General features: G+C 58.3%; 2 protein-coding genes across 2 annotated transcripts in view; one reads left to right on the plus strand and one right to left on the minus strand.

Annotated features, from left to right (window-relative positions):
* EFNB1 (ephrin B1) overlaps positions 1 to 9,843 on the plus strand; it is a 10,446-nt gene extending 603 nt beyond the window's left edge. Inside the window, exons 2-5 of the mRNA XM_027836738.1 lie at positions 6,395 to 6,672; positions 7,640 to 7,732; positions 7,856 to 7,987; positions 8,099 to 9,843. Of these exons, the coding sequence (XP_027692539.1) occupies positions 6,395 to 6,672; positions 7,640 to 7,732; positions 7,856 to 7,987; positions 8,099 to 8,502 (907 nt within the window). The 3' untranslated portion in view covers positions 8,503 to 9,843. The remainder of the gene's footprint in view (positions 1 to 6,394; positions 6,673 to 7,639; positions 7,733 to 7,855; positions 7,988 to 8,098) is intronic.
* A 787-nt stretch (positions 9,844 to 10,630) lies between these two features.
* On the minus strand, positions 10,631 to 13,358 carry LOC114023965. The gene is made up of 5 exons (XM_027836748.1): positions 13,320 to 13,358; positions 12,720 to 12,912; positions 12,335 to 12,408; positions 11,663 to 11,991; positions 10,631 to 11,133 (listed from the first exon to the last, which is right to left on the minus strand). The coding sequence occupies exons 1-5, from the start codon at positions 13,356 to 13,358 to the stop codon at positions 10,665 to 10,667; spliced, it is 1,104 nt and encodes a 367-aa protein (XP_027692549.1). The 3' UTR covers positions 10,631 to 10,664.
* Positions 13,359 to 15,891: the final 2,533 nt, after the last annotated feature.

Below are 15,891 nucleotides of genomic sequence, written 5' to 3' on the forward strand. Positions count from 1 at the left end.
CCCTCCCCCCCCCCCCCCACCCAGCCCCAGCCTTCTCCGTCCTGTTCTCTCCTCCTCGCTGCCGGGGGGCCCGGGGAGGCGCCGCTCGGAGCTCACAAAGGCGGGCGACGGCGGACGGAGGAAGGGGGGCGCCCCAGCGGCACCCCCCCGGCCCGAGTCGTTGTTCCGCCCTGCCGCCTTTGTGCGCCGCCGCCCCCCCCCCCCCAGCCCCGGAGGAATGGAGGCCCGGGGGGAGGGGGGAGGGGGGAGTGGAGCCCCCCCACCCCGGGCCCTTCCTGCCCGGTGGGCTGGGGGCGAGGAGGAGCCTTTTGGCCGTCTCCTCCCTTCCCTCCGCCACACCTTTCCCTGGGGATTTTTTGCATTGGAGCGGGGGTTGGGGGCTTCGGGAGCACCCTTGCCTTGAGGCAGGAGGCAAAGGGCAGCAATTCTCCATGCTCTGTTCTTGCCCCTCCCTCCCTCCCTCCCCCAATCCAGCAGCTCTTCCTGCCTCTGGCCAACTTTCCTCCACTTTCTCAGTTTTTAAAGTATAACTTCAAGGGGTCCCTTCAGCCAGAAATTGCTCCATTCTGTATCGTGCTGGCTCGAAGAGCCCCAGGCAGCTGCTCCAGCCCCGAGGCCTTGGCTGAGCACCTACTGTGTGCGCTGAGGGAGATGCGAAGATCCCCGGGGTGGGGGTGGCACCAGTGGGAAAACAGAGCCCCCAGCAGGTGGGTCCCACGGGCGGTGGGCGGAAGCCTTCCCTCAACTCCTTTCCCAACTCTTAATCGGTGGGCTGGGGAGCGCCAGAGGGACTTTGGAACTCTCTTCTGGAACCTCGGAGTGCTCATTGCCATGAGGCAAGCGAGGCCTGAGCCCCTGTGGCCCCAAGGGCTCAGTGGTCTGGGGACCTGGGCAGCCTGGCACGGGGAGAGAAGTTGCTAAGCACATTGGTATGTATGTATGTGGTGGGGGGTGCCGCCGAGCAGGATGGGACAGGATGGGGACTGGAGAGCCTTTGCCTTCAGGCATCTGGGGTTCACTCACACCCATGTGTGGGAGTAGGAGGGGGGTGGGGAACAGGGCAACCGAGCTGGTTCCTTGGGTCTCTGACTGCAGAGAGCACTTGGCTAGAAACAAGCCTCCGTCTGACGGGGAAGCTAAGAGACGGTCTTGGGGCCCCAGGTCCTTGCTCCTTCCTCCTCCATGTTTCCCCAGTTTCACCATCGCTCGTCCCCTCTACTTGTCCTACCCCAATCAGAGGAATCAAGGGCCTGCAGAGACCCCACAGGATACCAGCAGATCGAGAAAACTTCCAGTTGCCATCCTCTTTCTATCTTCAGGGCCTTGAGAGGGGGGAAAGCTGCAATCAGGGCAGGTGGGCGGGAATGAACTGCTGCCCTCCAGGCTCCGACGGGCCTCAACGGCCACCTCTGGGGCTGCCGCCTTCTCCCAGAGAGCTTCTGGGCCAGCCTCCTGTGGTCTTCCCCTGCGTTCTGAGCGCTCCCCCCACCCCATCCACACTTTCTCCCTCACTGAGTCACCCCCATGCCTCTTTCTCACATCCTTTTGCTTCTTGCACATACCAGCACTTTTCCTCCCAGCTCTGTTTCTGTCTCTCTCTGTCTCTCTCTTTCCTCCTCTTCCCCCTTTCCCTCTCTGTCCTCTCCCTCCCTCCTCTTTCTCTCTATTTCTTCCTCCTTTTTCTTCTTCTTTCTCTTTCTCCCCCTCTCCCCTCCCTCCTTCCTTTTTTTCTTCCCTCCCCTCTCCTATCTCTCCCCCCTCTCTCCGTCTTTCCTTTCCTCTTTTCCTCCCTTCTCCCCTCTGTCCCCTCCCCCTCACTCTTTCCCTCTCTCTTTTCCTTCCCCCCTCTTCCCCTCTCTCTCTCCCTCTGTCTCCCCCTACCCCCTTTCCTCTTGGCTTTTAGTCTCAGCTCTATCAGGGAGCTGGTAGCCCCACCCCTCCCCCAGCCCCTGTAAACCTGCCTTAATTGCTTCCTCCTTGGGAAAAAAAACCTCAAAATAAATAAGGGCTGGGGGTCTCTGTTTCCAGGTTGCAGGGCCTTGCTTTCAAGGGCCAGCAGGGGCTGGCTCAAGGTGCTGCCAGGCACTGGCTGGCGGGGGCTTTTGCCCGGGAGTCCGCTCACATGGCCTCTGGGGCCAGTGGGCTCTGCAAGGTCAGCTGGCTGGTGACCAGGGCCTCTGGGCTTCCCTGGCTGACCCCTGAAGGTGAGGGAGGGACACTTCCCACTTCCCTTACTGAAAACTTAGATTAGGCAGCCCCCCAGTAGCCTTGGGGTGCTGCTTAGCTCCATGCAGCTGCTGCGGTTCCATTTGAGGCCTATCTTGCTCTCATCCTGACTTTCCCCTCCCTCCATGGGCAGCTGCCTTCTGATGTTTGAAGCCAGCACATAGGGCCTGAATTCACACTTCCCCCATGTAAGCTGGTGGCCATTTGGGCAGGGGTAGCTGGGGGACCCTAACTCTGGACTCTGGACCCTCTTTCCCCACTCCCCTAGCCCTGCCCTTAGTGCTGCTTGGGAGGCTGCTAGGGCCAAGGGCTGACCTTTCTTTCTAACAGCTGATGGGGCATGGGGGGTGAGGGGGTGGGGGTGGGGTCCTGCTGAGTAAGAGATTTGGAGTATTTGTGTATCGAAGTCTGGGCGGGAGAGAGAGAGCAACGAACCCTTGCTGATGGCACATCTAATGATTCCTCCCTGGGATGGAGCAAGACTTGGCCATGTGGGCTGCATTGCAGCGGCAGAGGGCAAGGGTGCAGATAGCACTTGAGCTTGGGAAGTCTTTGGGCAGTGGCCCCTCAGCCCCATTCTCCTTTCTGTGTGTGTGGGTGTGGGTGTGGGTGTGGTGTGGTGTGGTGTGGGTGTGGTGTGGTGTGGTGTGGTGTGAGGAGATGCCTTCCAGGTAGGATGAGACCCAAGCCTGTGTGTCTGCATGGCAACAAGAGAGCCTTGCTGCCCTCCCCTCCATTTGTGGGCTTTCCATATTGTATGGTTGGCAAGTAAGCCCAGCCCTTGGGCCTGAGGCCCAGGCCAGTAACCTTATAGCACAGCTTCCCATCTCCTGGGTCTTAAGCAGCCCCTTTTACCTTGCTTTTCCTCCAACCACTCCCCTTGCTTGGCCTAGACTAGGGAGTGGGCAGTGGAGATGGGGGCTGTTCAAGGGGGTCTTCCTGTGAGGCTGTCCCCAGAACCCTTTGCTGCTGGTCTTGGATGGAGTTAGGGGAACCAGGAGAAATCTTTGTGGGGAATTTTGCACCCAGATTGAAGGAGAGCCGGTCCATGCTGTGAATGGAGATGGGGCCTCCAGTCTGGGCCTCTCGGCCCTGAGGACTGTGGGCAGGGGCCTGCTGCCTGGAGACTTGCTTGGGCCTCCACTTCTTTCTAGCCTGCAGGCAGCCTGGGCCAGCTGGTCAGCATCCCTCTGGCCCCTGTGAGCATCTAAGTGAGGTGGCAAGAGGCTCAAGGTGGGGGTGAGGTTTGTTCCTGAGTCCCCCACCTGTTACGTGGGGGAGCTGCTACTTCTGGGGCCTCCCCCCACCCCAGACTGTCCAGGTCTGGTTCTCCAAAACCATCTAGACTCTGGTTCCCATGTAGGGGGGAAAGGGGTGTTCCTCGGGGTGACCCAGGGCCCACCAGGATCAAGCCTGGATGGGGGGGAAGTCTTCAGGGGTTACCATGGTAACTTGCTCTGGGCTCCCTGCTGAGCCATGTCAATCCCCTTAGTTTCCAGAAAAGGGCTTTGTCTGGGGGTGGCCTGGGCAAGAAAGCACTCCTCAGTCATGGGGGTGGGGTAGGCTAAGGCCTGGAAAGGTGAAACTGGGGTGGCCAAAAGGCCTGTGCTGCCACCACTGGGAGAAGGCAGAGGGGAAGGAAGGCTGCAGAGCCCTGCCATATCTGTTCAGCAATGGGGAGCACTGGCACAGAACGAAGGGAGCTTCCAGGCTAGCGGTAGGCCTCACGACAACCTCCTCTTGTCTCTGTTATTGTGACTTAGGGCCAGGACTGCTGTGGGGTTTGGGACGAACTCGGGCTGAGCTGATTCCCCTGGGACCTGGAGAGAGGGGATCCTCATTGGTAATTAGCCGGTTAGAATCAGCCAGCATTGATTAGGCAACTGCTCTGTTCCAGGCACTATTACACGCTCCAGAGACACAGGCGGAAACATTTCCGATCCTCAGGGAGTGTAGATCTATGGCCGGGGGGTAACCCGCACATAGAGAGGTCTGTACAAAATCAGTACTTTGGGAGTGGTGGCGCTGGCTGGGGCAGGATATAGGGCATTATATGTGTCGGGGGCAGCCATGCAAAGAGATGGAGATGGGAAATGGAGTGAGGAACGGCAGTAAGATAGTTTGCCTGGACCATAGGGAGTGGGAGGGGGAGTCATTTCCATAAGACTCAAAAGGTAGGGCAGCAGCAGCTTGAGGAGGACCGACGTGCCAAGTAGAGGAAGCCACATTTGATCCTTGAGGTAATAGGAAGCCAGGAAGGGACTTTGTAAGAGCTGGGCCTGGCCTAGAGAGAGCCTCTGGGCAGGGAGGCCCAGTAAAGAAGCCAGGGTGGTGGCTGTGGTGGTGGAGAGAAGGCCTGGGAAAGGAGATGCTGGGAGGAAAGGACAAGATTGAGCATCGGAGTGGCTATACAGGGCTGATGCTGAGGGTAGTTGGGTAGCAGGCTAAGGGCTGAGGCCAGGGCACTGTTCTAGGCAGGAGGGCTAGCCGTGCCACATCATGCCGGAAGGGCCACGCCACATTTTGGGGCATAATATCAGGGCAGGACCACTGAGTGGAAGTAGTATTCCGTGTGTGTGTTTGTGGGGGGGATGGGGATCATTCACAATGATTTCCCTGTTTCAGTCAGTGCCAGCCTGAGACCTTGCGCCCCCCCCCCCCACCCATGATACTTGGCTCAGTCCTCTTCTCCTTCCTCAGTGCTAGGAGACCCTCACTTCTAACCTCCCAACTACCTCCTAACTGGGCTTTCTGACTCAGTCTAGGCCTCTCTGACTCTACTATCCTATATTACTCCTCACACTTCCATGTGTCCCCCGGTTTTGGAAGAGCTCCCCATTGCTGACAAGAGAAAGTTGACGTTCCTGGCCTTGTGCAGCCTGCGCCCCAGGCCTTCCCTCTCCTTACCGCTTGCCCCACCCCCCCCCACCCCTTTCTGCCCACCATTTCTGGCCTGGCCTCCTTCGCACTCTCTCTGCTTGTGCCCATCACTGTGGCCCTTAGTCCAGAGTGCAGCCTCCTGCCAGCTTGGCGTGGTGGGCCTTTGTTTGCCTTGGGCTTCTCTCTGTCTAGACCAGAAACACCAGTTCCTAGCATGTAACACTTACTCCCAGATCTCTGGAATCCCCAGGGAGCAGGTAGCCATTTGTCTGAATTCTAGGCCCAAACCGAGACTTTTCCTGAACAGCTTAGTTCCTGGTTGGAACTCTGTTCCTCACCCCCAAAGTCCATCTCTTTCCCACCCTCAAAGCCCAGGGAGCTTGGGAGAAAAAGGCCCTATTTGGGGCGAGATTCCCTTGTGTCTTGGGGGTCTGTGGGCAGAGCTTCCTGTTTCCTGCCCTCCTAGGTGTGCGATGAATCAAGACCTGAACCTGCCCCTTGTGAGTTGGGCTTAGGGCACTGACTGCTCTAGAAAGCCAGCACTCCCCTTGCTCTCTGGGCTGAGGGAGGGCCCCAGGGTATGGGCTCTGGAGTCCCTGCCTTTTCTCTGTTCTTGTGGCCAGCCTTTACCTCCCCTTCTTTGTGGGGCTGGGCTCCCTAGTGAGAATGGCAAAGGAGAGAAGACCCGTGCCATGGTGCCTGTGCCATGAGTGTGAGGACTGTTGTGGAGAGGCATCGCCACCCCGCCATCTGGGCTTCTGGCTTTTGGTGATTGCTAGAACCGTACCAACCCCCCTCCCCGCCCCCTGTCTGTGTGTCCCTGTCGTCCCCCCCCCCCCAGGACAGAATTTTCCCTGTGCCCAGCCCTTGCTGGGTTTGCTGTTGGGTGAAGAAGGGGGAGGGGGCAGGTGAGGTTTCCTCACCCCTGGCTGGGAGCATGGAGGGTGGTGGCTAAGGCAGGTGAGGGCTTGCTGGGCTCTTTAGGATGGGAGTGGGGAAGGATGAGCAAAGGGACAGGAGGTGGAGGAGGAGGTGTATGTGACAACACCCTGCTTTGGAAGAACCCCGGCCTGGAGACTCAGGAGGTCATTCATTGGCATCTAGTCCATTGGCTACATCACCTGGCTGCATTAGGGCCTAGGGCTCCCTTAGTCAACGTGTCCCACCCTGGGGAGGTGTAGGAGGCTGCCTGCTCTTCCCTCCTCTTGGGCAGGCTGCCAAACCATCATGGGCCCCGTTAATCTTGGGGGGAGGCTCCAGCTCTCACCACTTCCTCCCTCTCGGGCAGGTTCCTGAGCGGGAAGGGATTGGTGATCTACCCGAAGATTGGCGACAAGCTGGACATCATCTGTCCCCGGGCGGAGGCCGGCCGGCCTTATGAATACTACAAGCTGTACCTGGTGCGCCTGGAGCAGGCAGCGGCCTGCAGCACTGTGCTGAACCCCAAAGTGCTGGTCACCTGTAACCAGCCTGAGCAGGAGATCCGCTTCACCATCAAATTCCAGGAGTTCAGCCCCAACCACATGGGTCTGGAGTTCCAGAGGCAGCAGGATTACTACATCACATGTGAGTGCCCTGCCTGCCCGCTGGCGTTTCCCCTCCTCACTAGCGCTTCATGCATTCCCTGGACCTGTCCCCAGCTTCATCCCCATGCCTGTGAGCAGGCTGGCGATCACCATTGACCTGGCCCTGCTTTGCCAGTGACCTTGTCTCTAGGCCTTTTCCCCTTCACTTGTAGTGAGGAGGATGGGGGCAGGGTGGGCCTCGAGAAATGGCTTGTATGTCTGCCATGGGGGGCGGGGATAACATGATAAATGAATCTGACAAGGAGAGTTGGGGTAGTGATGCTATCACCACCACCGCCACTAAATAGGAAACTCTAGGTCTGGGAAAGGCCGGTACTGGCCCAAGGTCAGTTCAGTCAGGTTCAGGATCTGGCATCGCTGCCTCCCAGATCTTTCTACTGTTTCTCTTCCTTCCCTGCCCCTGGCATCCACGATGAAGACGTCTGCAGAGGCTTCTGAGAAGGGACATAGGAGGCTGCTAAACACCTTGGCCACCTGGACCCTTTGGCACAGTCCAGGCCCCTTTGGGCTACCCTCCCAGAGGACAACTTTCTCTACTGAAGCTGGGGGGGTGGGCAGCTGGCTGCTGAGAAGGCCCAGGCCAAGGGAGCTGTGTGCCCTGGGGCAGATAGTGCTGGGGGGGAATCATATCCTTCCGTTGTGGTGGCTGGGAAACTGCAGGTCAGCCTGGATGCTACCCCGCCTTACCCTCAGAGCGGGAGAACCTGGGAGCTACGATTGGCCAACCCCCAGGCCCCAATGGAAGTCCCCTGAGAGGAGTCGTACTGTTTCCCCCAGAGGCTGATTTCATTCTCCATGCCCTTTCTCCTGGGACATTGGGACATTCGAGGATTTCTGAATGCACTAGGCCCTGGTGCCTCAGGCTATTAGGGGACCCTTCTTTGTTCCCCATGGCTGGGCTGCAGGCTCCCCCAGTCTCTGAGCCCCACCTTCTCCATTTCTTCTAGCCACATCCAACGGGAGCCTGGAAGGGCTAGAGAACAGAGAAGGGGGGGTATGCCACACTCGGACCATGAAAATTGTCATGAAGGTCCAGCAGGGTGAGTAGGCTGACCTTTGATCTGTATGGCTCTGGCACTGCCGCCTGGATGGTGGGGGTGGGGGACCCCTAGACTGTGCCAGGGGCTCTTGGCTAGCCCAGCCTCTCTTTGCCGTGTCACCAGATCCCAATGCCATGATACCTGAGCAGCCAACCACGAGCCGGCCAAGCAAGGAGACGGACAACAGGGTGAAGGTGGCAACGCAGCCCCCCCGAGGGCGGGGCCCTTTTGGTGATGACAGCAGCGGTAAGCGTGGTGAGTGTCATGGATCTCGAGCCGGCTGGCATCGCCAGCACTGCTAGGAGCCGTTGTCCTGGGCGCCGCTAAGCACTTGTCTCCCTGTCCTCCCCCCCCCCCCCCCCGCAGAGACTAGTGGTCAGGACGGGAAGATCCCCAGCGGCAGCGGTGCTGGTGGTGGGGCCGACGGCTTCTTCAGCTCCCGAGTGGCCGTGTTTGCAGCTATCGGGGCAGGCTGTGTCATCTTCCTCCTCCTCGTCATCTTCCTCACGGTGCTGCTCTTGAAGCTTCGGAAACGGCACCGAAAACACACGCAGCAGCGGACGGCAGCCCTGGCCCTCAGCACCCTGGCCAGCCCCAAAGGCAGTGGCACTGCGGGCACAGAGCCCAGTGACATCATCATCCCCTTACGGACTACAGAAAACAACTACTGCCCTCACTACGAGAAGGTGAGCGGGGACTACGGGCACCCCGTCTACATCGTCCAGGAGATGCCTCCTCAGAGCCCTGCCAATATCTACTACAAGGTCTGAGTGCCCCAAGCTGGTGCAGCTGGCCACAAGCAATGGGCATGAGCCTGGACAGGCACACTCCTCCCATGCCAGCCGGGTCCCAATTTGGGTATATAGGTTTTTAGCTTCTTGGCTTTTAGAATTCCCTGCCCTCCTGTCTCAGGAGCGGGTAAGAGGGCAGGGGTGTGCCCTTAGGAAGCACCCTCCTGTCTCTCTCCCCTCTGTTCTTGTGCCTTCCTCATCCCATGCCCTGCCCGGGCCTCTGGTGCCAGCACCATGGTGGCAGGGTTGGACATTGGCTAGCAGTTGGCACCGAGCCCTGCCCTCTCCTCCATGTCACACCCACCCCAGACTCAGTCCACCTTTGGCCATCATTGTCTTCTTGAACCCTGCTCACTTTTAACTGTCCGTTTTTCATCTCTTTGGAAGAAAAAGCAAAAGGGGCCGACAGAACAAAGGAAGTGCAGTGAAAGGAGGGGCCCTCTTGGGCCCAGCTCTCCAGGACCCCCCACCTCAGCTGTTCTTGAGCTTTGGTGGAGTAGAGTGACATTTCCTCTGGCTGAGCTCCTTGGGATTTCTGGAGGGGGCCAGGCCTGGCCTCCACCATGTAGTGAGAGGGTGCGCGTGGCAAGAGGCGCCCTCAGTCTATCCCGCTGCAAAACTGGACTGAGAGTTGGAATACTGGGCCCTGGTTGTTGGTGGGATTTTTTTTGGGGGGGGGTATCATCCCACTCTCTGCTCCCCTCCCCAAATTCCTTCCTTGTGGGATTCTTGGGCACCTCCTGCCTCCCTCACTCTCACGGTAATTAGTGTCTTAATTGGCTGTTGCCAAGGCAACAGGAGAGCCGCAGGCATTGTGACCTCATTGGGGGGTGGGGTGCACAGGTGGCTATTTGCCCTGGAGAACGGGGAGTTTCCCTTCTCCTCTCTCCCCTTCCCCCTCCCTTTCAGCACCACTCTTCCTGCCGAACCCAGGGGTTCTGCTACCCGCTTTGAGCTGGAGCAGGTGCGCGAGCCAGAAGCCGGAGCTCTGCCCACCCCCTGTTCCTGCGGGTTGGGAGGGGAGAGCATGGGGCCAGATGTTGCTGCTGCCTGCTGCCTGGGGCCTGAGAGGGGGCCGGTGGGGCTGGGCTTCTGGAGCCCGGGGCACACATGGGGCTCCCCTGCTCATTGCCCTCCTGGGGGCTGGGCTTCCAGTGCTCCTGCCAACCCCCTCTTGGCCGGGCTCCGAGCCCCAGGGATGGGGCACCCAGCCACCCTCCCGCCCTCTGGAGGACAGGCAGAAGGTTGTGGCTTTGTTTCTGTTTATGTAAATATGAGTCTTTTTGGAAGAAACCCTGTAAAGATGTTTTGTACAAACAATTATTTTCTTGTTGCTTTTTCTTAGAAAAAAAAATGAGAACTAAAAAAAATTAACCACACAGAGAAATGGGTGTAAGCCAGTGTCATGATGTGCCTGGGGGGGAGGAGGGCAGTGTGTTGTGTGGAACTCCCTTGGGGGGGGGAGCGGTGTTTGCTGGGGCTTCAAACTCCCAGAACAGAGTGCCGAGACAGAACCAGCGGCTGGGCCCATCTTTTCTTCCTTTGTCCCCCTGCCCCATTTCCCGCCCTCTCGGGGGTTCCCCATCGGACCCTATCAGCACCGAGGAGCTCATCAGGAGCGTCCCGGCCCGGGGCCTTGTTCCAGGGGATTGATGGGGGCATCGAGGGAGGTGACTTGGATGCGTTCACCTTGCCTGGGAGCTGGGGTGGGGCCTGCCTCTGTGCAAGGCCTGAAGCTCGGTTGTCCCTTGGTGCTGATGAGGGATGCTGGCCTCCGTTGTGTACCAGGGATCACAGTTGTGGTTGTGGAGTGCTGGCTCTCAATCACTCTGACCTCGGAGATACTCCAGGGAGTACTGAGGCTGTAGTCCTCTGGGTAGTTTGAGGGTCCCTGGTGATTGGAGGGGTGGGCATGAGGGCAAAGCCAGCCACTGGAGGGGGTTAAAAGGGCAGTGGCAAGCCAAGGGGCCCAAAGAAAGATGGAGAGAGCCAGGTGGGCCAGCCAGAGGGCAGGAAGTGGGGCAACAGCCTGGGAGTAAGGCTCCTGGGTGGGGCTGACTGAGCCTGGGCCAGGGAGTTCCCAGTGGCAGCTGGGGCTGAACCTGGTTCTGGCTGCTTATTAACCACAGGAAACACCAGGCTCATCTCGAGGCGAGGCCCTCGTGGCTGGCCAGGGTAAATCTGGAGATGGCCCCCAAGGCCCCTCTTCCTGGTCTCTGGCCTCCTCTGAGGGAAGCAGGTCTCCAAGGACAGAGGGATGGCATCTTGGGAATGTATGATTGTCGAATTTCCAAAGGCTCGTGCCTTTGTGTGGCCAGGCTACCTGGGAGTATGCAGATCATCCAGGCCGGGCCTGCCTCTGAGACTGGGAGCTCCCTTCTCCCTGCTCCCCAGCCGGTGCCTGTGGCCTCCTTGCTGCCCACCCCGGGCTGCTCCCCTGAGCTCTGAGGTCCTCCTGGGAAATAGGAGTGAGATATGACCCTTCTGGGGACTTTGGCCAGAAGCATGCTGCCTTGTAAAGAGCCTTGCACAGGAATGGCCTGGCGTAGATGCCCCGGTGTGTCAGCTGGGCCCGTTGCTGAGAGCCAGAGATGGGAGGGAGCCAGATACCTGACACAGGAAGAGATTAACACATCATCCTTGGAGAGCCTGACAAACAGGAGAGGCTCTCTCCCCCCCTCTGTCTGGCCGAGGGAGGAGCTGACAAGGGTTTGGGGTAGTACCCTCGGGCTGCTGGGCCTTGGTCCCTGCCCCACCCTGGCTTCTCCTGCCCTGGCTGCCCAAGGAGGCTGTGACTGGGGTGTGGTAGGCCTAGGCCTGGGTGGAGAGAAAGGGCAGCTAGGGCAGAGCTTCTTGCCTGAGTCAGGTGGGGAGGGTGGGGCCCCTTCCCTTCCCCAGGAGAAGCTTGAGGTGTTCAGGGCAGGAGCCTACCTCACCAGCCAGTGGCGGGGAGTGCGGCTCTGAGATGCTACCAAGAACGCCCTCAGAGACCACGCCAGGCTGCTCGGCCCCTGCTCCTCCCTCCACTGCCAGCTTTGCCCCGCCCCCAAGCAGAAGAGGGGAAAATGAGAGGCCTGGCTCATTTTGATCCCCCAAACTAAAGGGTCCAAAGGTAGAGGAGGGGCTGAGCCCTGTGTACCCGCCGTGTGGAACCAGTGAGCAGCAGGCGTTCCTCCAGCACTTGGCATTGCTCAGCCAACCCAGCCTGGGAGCCTTCCTGGTCACTAAACAGCCTGTCCAGGGTTCCTCTTGCCCGCCTGTTGACTTGGTCACCCACACATCTGGTCTTCTGAGAATGGGGGTGGCGGTGGGGAGGCGCCTGGGGCTGATTGTCCATTGCCCAATGCCCAGCAAGGCCCAGGGGTCAGGAGCCCAAGCTGAAAAGCGTTTTGAGTGACTGTGGGAAGTAAGGCCTACAATGATGAATTTCCAAGCTGCTGGTCTCTCTCCTGCCAATCCCAGGCTGCTCTGGGCCTTGCCAGTTCACTCCCTTCACGTTCTTTCTCTGCTGTGCTTGTCCAGTTCAACAGAAATCACTCTTGGACCATCTCTTGGCTATCTGGGCCAGACATTTCAGACCAGGAAAGGAAAGCGAAGTCATGCTTCATCCTGGGGAGCTGGGGGCTTTTCTGTTCCCTGCTTAGAAAGGGAAGTGACCTTCAGGAGAGACGGAAAGAACCATTGGCATCCAGTGCCAGCCTCCCCGCCCCCTTCCATTTTACAGATGAGGAAACTAGCACGACAGAGGGGTCCCAAGGTCACACGGTGAGTTGGTGACAGATAGGACTAAAGGCCAGGCCTCCTGACTCACATCTGTCTCCAGGGTGGGGCTCCCCCCCACCCCGCCCCCCACAGATCTGCCCATTTTTCCAGGACTCAGTGCTCCTGGGGAGAAGTCTCTAAGCAGACTCTGAGCTGGGGTCCCTCTTTTCTCTCTTCATGCCCCTCTGCACATGCCAGGGTCCTCATTCTTATCATGGGACAGTCTGGGTGTGGTTATGCCAGCTCTGCCCTGGTGCTGGCCGTGTGACCTTGGGGAAAACTCCGGCCCCTCGGGTTTCAGTGAGGCTCTTACTGGCTACCTCCCAGGTGGTTGGTTGTGGGGATCAGCTGTGCCCATAGCCAAAAAGAGTTCTGTCTGTTATCCAAAAAGGCAGGCTGGGAGAAGGCTTAGCTTGGCTTGGCTCAGCTCTCACCTTGGTATTCCTCTTGGCAGTGACCACCGTTACCAATGTCTGTCAGAGCAGGGCAAAGGCCTGCAAGCTGAGTCAGCCTGGCATCCATCTGGCCTGAAATGGGGACCAGGCAGACCCTTGCTCCTGGGGCTGGGCAACCAGAACTGGGGAGGGGGCAGCCCAGGCAGAAAGGCCCAAAGGCCCCCTCCCCCGCCTGTTGGCCACAGAAGGGGGCCGTGCCTCGGCTGTCCTGACAGATGGAGCCATGTCGTTTGCCTCATACTGTAGGACAACTGAGGTTGGGGATTGTATTGATCTTGGGAATTCGTGTTTCTGTTTATAAAGTGCTTTAGACTCATTGGGTGGCTTGTCCCTTCTGTCAGGCTGGTGAAGCAGCCAGTGCAGGTGTGATCATCCCCATTTTACAGATGATGAAACTGATGCCGAGAGATTGACTTGAGCCCAGACTTGTGGATGCCATATCACGGAAGCATTCACTGCAGCAGATGCCTGAGCTCCTTCGTGTTTCCAAGTTCACGCTTCCCCTTGGGCCACCCAGTGAAGCAGGCATGCCCTCTGCCAAACCCCTCAACACGCCCCCACTTCCTGTCTGAGGGGCACCTCACCGAGCGCAGATGCGTAGAGGGGGCCTGACGCCATTGGCCTTTGACTCGCCCTGGCTAGCTCAGCTTAGCAGCCCTTTCTCCTGGCCCTGCTCATTTGCTGCTGATTTCTGATCTCAGGTGCCATTCTCTGGGTCCGGGCCTGATTTCAAATCTCCCTACCGATTCCTCAGGCACTCCGGAAATGCCCCTGTTTTGGCAGATGGGTATCGTCAAGTCAGTAAATGTTAAAAGAAAAATATGTGTAAATCACAGAAGACTTAAAAGCTTGATGGAGAGGAGGAAGGGTTGAGAAGGCTCCTAGGACCCCTCCCCCTAGAATAGCCAGCTTGCTGGGGCTCCTTGGACAGCGCCAGAGCCTACAAGTGGCAGAGTCTGGGCCATGTGGTGGAAGTGCTAAATGGCCTTGCCCTCATGCCTTGTGCCACCATAACAGTGCCCACTTGGGTTTGCCAAGCAGTCTGACCCAAGTATCAGTAGAGTGGGCAAGTGTGAGCAAGAAGCTGGCTAGGATGACAGCAGCATCACCCTATGGGAGCAGCAGACAATAGTGTGGCTCTTCTCAGTCCCTCTGTGTGTGTGTGTGTGTGTGTGTGTGTGTCTATAGGCACACTCATGTGCGTGCATGTGCCGGTGTTCAGGCCCCTGCTCCCAGCTCATATGTTGGAGTCTTAGGCTGTAACGCTTTGCTCGATTTCCACCAAGGGAAGAGGACAGTCACACAAGCAGCTCAAATTAGAAGAGTTTGTATGTGTAAGGGTCTGACCCCAGGGCTGCTGCTTCTGCAGGCAGTGTGCCCAAGGGCTCCCCCTGCCATCCTCCTTTCGGCTCTTGGCATCATGGGAGGCCAGTGACTCTACTTGGCACACCAAGAAATGAAGGATCCGAGAGAGGAAAGGACTTAGCTGAGGTCACACAGCGAGAGCGTGGCAAAGCCAAGACTCGGAACCTAACTTCCCTAAAGGTGGCTGGGTGGAGCTTGGAAATGGAGAGCAATCGGTTGGCCCATATCAACCCATTCGCCAGGAATGGAGAGTAATGGAACGAGAATGAGGAGAAGACAGAGGGAGATCTAAGGGAAGGGCCAGACAACAGTGACAGATATCAAGATATAAGTGTCCTGCCTGCTGGACGACCATGGGGAAGGGAAGGGAAAAAGTGTTTATTAAGCACCTACTTGCTCTTCAGTCACACAACCATCCATGTAATGGACCTATGCCTTTTCCCTGGGCTTTGACCCTTCGTTGACTCTGCAGACAGGGGGCAATGGGGGTGGAGACAGACTGCCCTAATGCCAAAGACCTGAGCAGATATGGGGGTTATGTAGCCATAACGCCAACATTAAGACCAGAATCTTCCAGGAATCTTGGGGTAAACTTCAGGCTCTGTAATCCTGTGATTGTATTCTCTGTGAAGTTTGTTAGCCTTTTACCTCTTTCCCTTAACTGCCAGTAAAAGCCTTTGGAAACCCCATCTCTGTTTCTGGGTGAGCTGAGGGAAAGGGGGGTAGGGCAGATCCCCTTGGGCAAGGCAGGTTCTGGGGGCCAAAAGAGTAAGGGGGAGGGACAGTTTAGACCAGACAAGATATAGAAGGAAAGGCCCTGGGCATGGGGGGGAATGGGGGAGGGAGCTTTGGGCCTTTCCCTGTAGTGTCACCCCTCTGGCCCCCTCCCTGGGCACCTCTCCACCTCCTCCTCTCATATCCAAGGCGTGTGCCCTTGAGAGGCCAATGGTTTATTCACACCCCTCCCAACCTTCCCAATCTGGATCCCCACAAGGGAGCTCACAGCTGGTAGGGCCAGGCGCTAGGCCCTACTCAAGATCTACTCCTCAGCCCCATTGTGGCTTGGCCCCAAAAGATTCATTAGCCAGTACTGCCTCTCCCATCCTAGGTTAGGGCTAAGCCTGCCTGAAATGGAGGCCAGGAGTGGGCCGGGGGGAGGCTCCGGGAGTGGGGAGGGACAGCCAATGAGAAGGGGAGCCTACCATGACCAAATACTGGGCTCCCAGCCCCAGGCCTCCTTACCCAGACCTTCCTCTCTCCCTGCCCCCCCCCCCCCCCCCCCCCCCCCGCCCCCCCCCCCCCCCCCCCCCCCCCCCCCCCCCCCCCCCCCCCCCCGGCAGTTTTCCTCCACTCCTCAGCCCTGCCCCCTTTCCTATTCTTCAGCCCAGGCCCCAACCTCCCCTCCCAGCCCCCAGCCCTCAGCGTCATTCTTGTGACTCCAGCACCCAGGCTTAGAGCTGAGGACACTTACCCAGTCTGTTGCCTGCTTATTATTACAAGGGCAATTTCTCTAATCAAAACTCCCCAATTACCCATGGGCCCCTCTGATTAATATTCCATGATAACAGGAACAGGCCACATCTGGCTTCAGGAGCTGCAATTCTCCACTTTGGGAGTCAGTGATTGGTCTGCAGGAAGAATAATAAACTTCCTCTGGCCTCCCCCCTTTCCCTCCCTTCCCATTGAGAGGCCCCCACCTCCTAAGCCAGTCTCCATCTATCACCCATCTCCTTCTCCAGCTTTGGGGGAAATTCGGAGGAGCAAGCAGCTTTGACTCTCCCTTCCA

The sequence above is a fragment of the Vombatus ursinus genome, unplaced genomic scaffold (genome assembly GCF_900497805.2).
Source record: "Vombatus ursinus unplaced genomic scaffold, bare-nosed wombat genome assembly UNPS02014819.1, whole genome shotgun sequence".
Classification (NCBI taxonomy): Eukaryota; Metazoa; Chordata; class Mammalia; order Diprotodontia; family Vombatidae; genus Vombatus; species Vombatus ursinus.

Bases quoted from the DNA above. Each gene is read 5' to 3' on its own strand.
- LOC114023965 (XM_027836748.1), bottom strand. From the start codon at position 13,358: ATGGCGTCAGGCCCCCTCTACGCATCTGCGCTCGGTGAG. The intron at 11,992-12,334 runs GTGAGTCAGGAG...GGCAAGGCCCAG, and splicing joins GCCCCACCCTGGAGACAGAT to AGCAGCCTGGGATTGGCAGG. The intron at 11,134-11,662 runs GTACACAGGGCT...TTCCTGTGTCAG, and splicing joins TCACTGGTTCCACACGGCGG to GTATCTGGCTCCCTCCCATC.